Source organism: Lichenostomus cassidix, chromosome 1 (genome assembly GCF_008360975.1).
Source record: "Lichenostomus cassidix isolate B80296 chromosome 1, HeHo_3.0, whole genome shotgun sequence".
Classification (NCBI taxonomy): Eukaryota; Metazoa; Chordata; class Aves; order Passeriformes; family Meliphagidae; genus Lichenostomus; species Lichenostomus cassidix.
Window position 1 is genome coordinate 25,102,029 of NC_139479.1, and position 6,000 is coordinate 25,108,028.

Below are 6,000 nucleotides of genomic sequence, written 5' to 3' on the forward strand. Positions count from 1 at the left end.
GATTGTTCCAGTCCCTTCATGTTCTCCTGACCCCAAAAGCAGCACATGAGGAATTAAGTGAAGGTGCAAAGTTAGAAGTATGTGAAAGGACAAATGTCATGTGCTCTCTGTGCTGTAGGACTTCAAGGTAGCTGAAGGGTGCTTTTTGATTTGCTTTTAATGACTGTTAGGCAAGTAGTAGAAAACCCCAACTTCCTTGACTAGCTTCAGGCTTGGTAAAGGCCCTTGCCTCAGAGCCATGTGTGAAAAATAACATTTTATTTTTATATCTCTCTATGGTAACTAAAATGCTTCACTTTCTAGCTGAAAGACTTGGAAAGTTAGTTACTGAACTGTATGACTACTCCCTCCTACATTTCCAAAGCAAAGTCTGCTGATCTGTTACCTGATTTTTCTGTATTAATGTTGCTATTTGGTCTATATGTGTTTAAAAGAGCCCAGGCCTCACTGTGGTGAGCAGTTCAGGATAGTTTTTTCTTTATGTAAAGATACTTAGAGTATCTTTTTAAGAGAGCTTTTGGATTGCTCTTGGTTATGCAAGAGTAGTGCTTCAAGCTTGTGATTGGCATTAAAGTGTAATGTTACATCTCAGCTGAAGTTCTATAAGCTACATCATTAATATTAACTTTGTGATTTTGTCCGTTTGCTACCCTGTTCTGGTTAACAGCAAAGAAGTAAGGGGATGAGTAAGAATAGAGGATTAACTTGTTTATATAGCATTCATGGAGAGATTGATGAATAACATTGCTTTGAATCATGCTTATAATGCATTTATATGTTAGATATCATCACAAAATCTCCATACCTCTATACCTGGAAATTATATGTGCATTTAGTGAGAAGAATTTTATAAACTCATTAGAGAAAGTGCTGTGCTAGTTTTCTTTCAGTTTGTGCACATGGGTCAGGCTCTTGTCATGCAGCCATGGTGTTCTGTAGTCCTGAGCATTTCCTGTGTGGAAGTGCTGATTCTGCCAGAGTGTGGAGTGATACATTTTAATGGACAATTAGACCAAGGTAGTATTGTGATGTGCTGTATAAATTGCCTGTATAGATGCTACATGTAACCTAAGCAAGTCCAGAATTCAATACTGCTTAGAACTTTCATCTATTAGCACAAACTGACTGTTAAGAATTTCCTCCCTTTGGAAGTACAGGGCAAAGTACTTGAATCTGTTCTTTTTTTAAATTTCCCAGAAGTTGAGAGATAAAAAGATGTACCAGGAGAAATTCCAAAATGAAACATAACCTTTATTTAAAACACTTTGATTTGCAAGCAGGCCTCTGTGTCTTCATCTCTTCTCTAAAGAGCCCATTATCAGGTTTAGAAGTTAAGTGTAAAATCATTCCTGGTTCTGTAGGTCTTAATAAGAAAACTAATCATGTTGAAACTGGTTGATTGCAAAACAACACAAGGGATTATACTTTGACGTGGAGCAAATAGCCAGAGTGGTGATCTAGGGAAAGGTATTACTATACCAAGGGGGCAATGGCCCTATGAAAGAACACAGTTAAATACTTCTAGTTCCAAGATTGTCTATTTACTATGTATTTGTTTCTTTTTTTCCATTTAACAGAATGCATCAAGGCACTGTCGGGAGCACATCTCTGAATTCACACCTCTTGCCTGTCTGAAAAGCCCAAGATACAGGAGCAGTGACTGCAGCAATTCCCCAGCAAGAAGGTCTAATTCTCATTCTAAAAAAGTGATGTTTACGCAGTGGAAAGGCGTTGATTATTCAGTACTTCCATCTGTCTTTGGCTATTCAAATAAACATTGCCGTTCCAGTGCAGGCTACCACTACAGTGGGTCAGGTTTGGAAACGTCTATGTGAAAGAACACCAAGTCAAGCCTTTAAAAACTGTGGGTTTGTTTATTTCCTTTTTCAGGAAACAAACATGTCACAGAAATATATTCAACTATATGTGGCTTTTGCTGTCTGAGTTAGTGTTGAGACAAACAGGATCAAGAGCTAGAAGTATGAACCCTTCCAGGCCAATAGGCCTCTTTTTACGTTTTGAACTACTGGAGCAATGAACAATCTGCACAGTCTGGTACTGTGGGACTGGTAGCACTAAAAATTCTCTTAATCCTGTGTCAAGATGTCTGTGCATTTACTACTTCTGTCACCTTTAGTGATTTTCTTTGTTACTTGAAGTGCATAGTTTCAGTCAGTGACCTACATTTTGAGATCAACAGTTTTAATTTTCAGCCAGGAGCAATGATCTCAGTTATCTCAAATGAAAGTCTCCTAAAGCATATTTAACAAATGCTGTTTCTGATTTTCCTCTGTCCTTTTTTCTTTCTTTGCTCTTTCTGTAGAACAAACTGGTGTTTCCTCTGTGCAAATCTGCTTTCAAGAAACACTCTCTAATGTTCACTTCCTTGTAAGTGGCCAAATCAGGGCTATGTATGGTTTCAGTTAGTTTTACCCTGTAGAAAGATAGGCAAAACAATCCTTGTGTAGAGTATGCACACACAATATGAAGTCAAGTTGGCTGTTAAATAGGTAAATATCACCAGTGTTTGTATCTACTTACAAACTGAATGTAAGCATTTTGCCTAAAACGTCTTTGAATTTGTCAAAGATGCACATTACCTGGTTTTCCCACTTCCTATCCATGTGATTGTAAAATAAATATAGCAGAAAGCATTATATATTAAGCTTTTTTTGACACAGTTTGTTGGGGTATTTTTTTCCTTAAAAGAAGAAAAGTTGTTTTTCTGGATGAGTATCTTTTACTATCTTGATTAATCCTCTTAATATTGATTTTTTTTTTGTGTGTGCATGTAGGGCTAGATACTGGCTAATGGACTTGGTAGATGTATTACAAAGCACACAACTGTTAGCTTTTGCAAGCAAACCACGAGGTGGCACACAGCTGTTGACATACAGTTGAACCACAGTTGGGATGTTTGACTGCAAGGATTCTGTTTGAATTACCATGACAGCCAACTTGCACTTCTGTTTTCTCTGCTACATTTATGTTACCTTGCAGTAATTCAACTACTAGCTGCATCCTTGTGTTGTTTCTTTAGTCCAGTGTTTTATTTTGGGGTGCAAAAATACCTGAAGGAGAAATCCAATTTCAAACAATTTCAACCTTGTTGGTTAGAACTGGTTAATGGCCATCCTCATTCAATACCTCTGTGAGGACATTAGCTAAAAAATTTATTTCAGTGTGAAAACAAAATATTTGGAATCAGACCTGCAGCATTTATTAGAAGACCTGGCCAAGACATTGTTAGTTGCCTTTCAGGTGGATGAGGTGGCAGAGAAAAATTATTTCCCTTTTTGTGTTTTAACAAGAAAAAACAGGGGCAAAGTAAGTTTACCTACTACTTTACCTTTTAATAAAAGATAAATGAACTTACTAGGAAATGTTCCTCACAGTATTCTGAGTAGTTTTCATATTAAACAGTGATTTAGTATTAAAATGCCCTGGGTCAAGCAGAGATTGTAAAGTGAGTTATTAAATCTTCAGTATACCAAAGATAATAGAATTTTACAAGTCTAACAGTGAGCACCAAGACAAAGGTTTTGTATCATTTAACATGTAGCACTTTTAAGTTTCAAAGAATGTCCTTATAGCAGTAGCATTTTGAAATACATACACATGTGTGGGTGTGTGTACATATACTTGCCATTGCAGACTTGAATGTTGGTCAGTTAGAACCGTCCCCTACATAAAACACTGGTGTATATATTTTTAAGAAGTTAATATGGGTATACATTTTATACCAGTAGCAGTGACAAATTTCTTGTGTGTAGTTAACAAATTATTTGTAATGTATTTTTTAGAAATCTTAAAATTGCCTTTGCACTGAAATATTTTTCATACTGTAGCTATTTATAAATCTGTTTTACGCATACATTTGTTAACACACCATTTCTATTTTTTTTAAGTATATGTTTTGAAGGCTTTTTTTATAACTATAAGTTTTGGCCACTTAAATTTAGCTTAGAGTGGAGTTGTGGCTGAATGTTAAAATTCTAATGAATGTCAAATTAGAAATACAGGTCTGTTGCTCTGTGAGTCTCACCCAAGTTATTAATGTTTTGTTGGGATTTGTGGTAGCAGTGTTTAGAGCACTGCACTTGCAGTGCTATATTATTACTGCTAGCTTTTTTACTCTATAAAGCCTCCTGCTTTTTTACTTTGTGAGTTCTATCTTTTAGCCTTAAATAAGGAAATTTTTGCTTGATGTTTTTGAAAATGCTGCATTCCTGTTTTGCCTACTAACAAAGCAATTCATTGCAAGTTTCATGTAGCCCTGCACTTAGAAATTGTTGACAACATTGTTCAGGCTGAAACACCAATATGTGTGTTTGAGAAATTTTAGTTAAACATGTCATTTTTGGAGGAGAAAGAATGCTTGAATTTAAGTGGAGGTTTCTGCTTTGATTTAGCAATACTTTTACCTTTAAAAGTTGGTGCTGTTTGTTTGTTAAAATAGACTGTTTAATGAAATGTACATAAAACATCAACTTGGCTTCACTTGATGTGTTTTTGCTTCAGTCCCTGTTACTATTGCCATGTAAACCTAGTCCACTGCAGCAGGTGTTAACTTGGGAGTTGCACTGCAAAAGATACAAAGATGAAAAAGTAGAAATTAGATCAAAATGCATTAGAGTGTTTTATTATGGGTGGGACACTGAAAGGAGACATATTTTTATGTATGAAGAAAAGAAGAGAAAGAGGAAAAGTCTAAAAATCTATGTAACCTTCTAACTTGCCTCATTTAAATTGTTGCAGCTTTAACAGCATAATGTCTCCATAACTGCTTCTATAAATGTCTTGAAACTGGTAAGCACTAACCAAATGTATGTGAAGACTTAGAAAGTATTTCAAGCTTTTTGGCCACAGAAGTTCATATATTCCTGCAGTGGCTTATGGCAAAAGATCTTTTTTGTTTTACCATGTACAATAATTGTTTGTTCAGCCACTTAATGTAAAAGCTTACAGTTTACTTTCTTGCTTGCATTAGCCTGTTTGTCTTGACCCAACTGGCTTGCAAAAATAAGAGGAAAAAAAATAGCTTAATTGAGGAACTGCACTACTTTTCTTTTGAAAGCCAGTGGGATCATTGTGCTCATGCTACTGTCTCTGTTAAAAAAGCTTTAATGGAAATTTGTGAAAGTATTACAAAAGTGAAAACATACATGATTCTACTTTGCAAAATAATCAAAAAATCAGTTCATATAGCTTTAATTTTTTACCTTATGAAAATTCACAGGATTTCAATCTGCATTGTCTTGGACATAAATTCTGTGCTATTTACACTTTGCATTTTAGATGTTCTTTCATGATCTAATGTAAAGTAGAATCTGCGAAAGTTGCTGTATGGGGCTGGGGGTAGTTATCTGTGCTTTAAACATTAAAGATGTCTGTAGTCATCAGCACCAAATACTGACATTTATTTTTAATTGAACAGTTATAGGTGCATTTATTTGAAAATAAATCAGCCTTCAAATCTAATGTTCAGATTATCCTATACTACTTCATTTATTTGATTTGAAGAGTCAGTGTGTGAATACATTACTGTAAAGTTTCTTTTCAGTGCTATTTTTAACTTTTATTTCTGTAGACAACCAAATATAACTTGTTTATATTCAGCCACATTTTGGATCCTTATGTAGAATATATAAGCAGGAGATACAAATCTGCTTGCAATAAATATAAACATTCAAAGACTGGTTTAAGTTTGCTCACAAGTAATTACAGTAATTCTAGTATGAATATGAGATGGTTTCATATTAGTCTGTAATAAAATGTAAGAATATAAAGAAAACAGAATGAGTGTTTTGATTCTGTTTTTCAATATGTTTGTAGTTATGCTCCTTTCTCATACTGGAGAGGGTCTAGCAGAGCACCAGAAAAAATTATTGAAGGACTGGAGCATCTCTCTCACGAGGAGAGACTGCGGGAGCTGGGCCTGCTTAGTCTAGAGAAGACTGAGGGGGATCTCATCAGTACATATAAATATCTCAAAGGTGG

The 6,000-nt window shown here is 35.2% G+C and overlaps 1 protein-coding gene across 5 annotated transcripts in view; it reads left to right on the forward strand.

Moving 5' to 3' along the window:
* ATP11A (ATPase phospholipid transporting 11A) overlaps positions 1-5,799 on the forward strand; it is a 118,576-nt gene extending 112,777 nt beyond the window's left edge. For 3 of the 5 annotated variants that reach the window (XM_085053104.1, XM_085053099.1, XM_085053111.1), the window contains one exon: positions 1,578-5,799. In XM_085053104.1, coding sequence (XP_084909230.1) covers positions 1,578-1,835 — 258 coding nt within the window. In that variant the 3' untranslated portion in view covers positions 1,836-5,799. The remainder of the gene's footprint in view (positions 1-1,577) is intronic. The other 2 variants (XM_085053121.1, XM_085053129.1) reach the window with 2 other exon arrangements.
* The last annotated feature ends 201 nt before the right edge of the window (positions 5,800-6,000 follow it).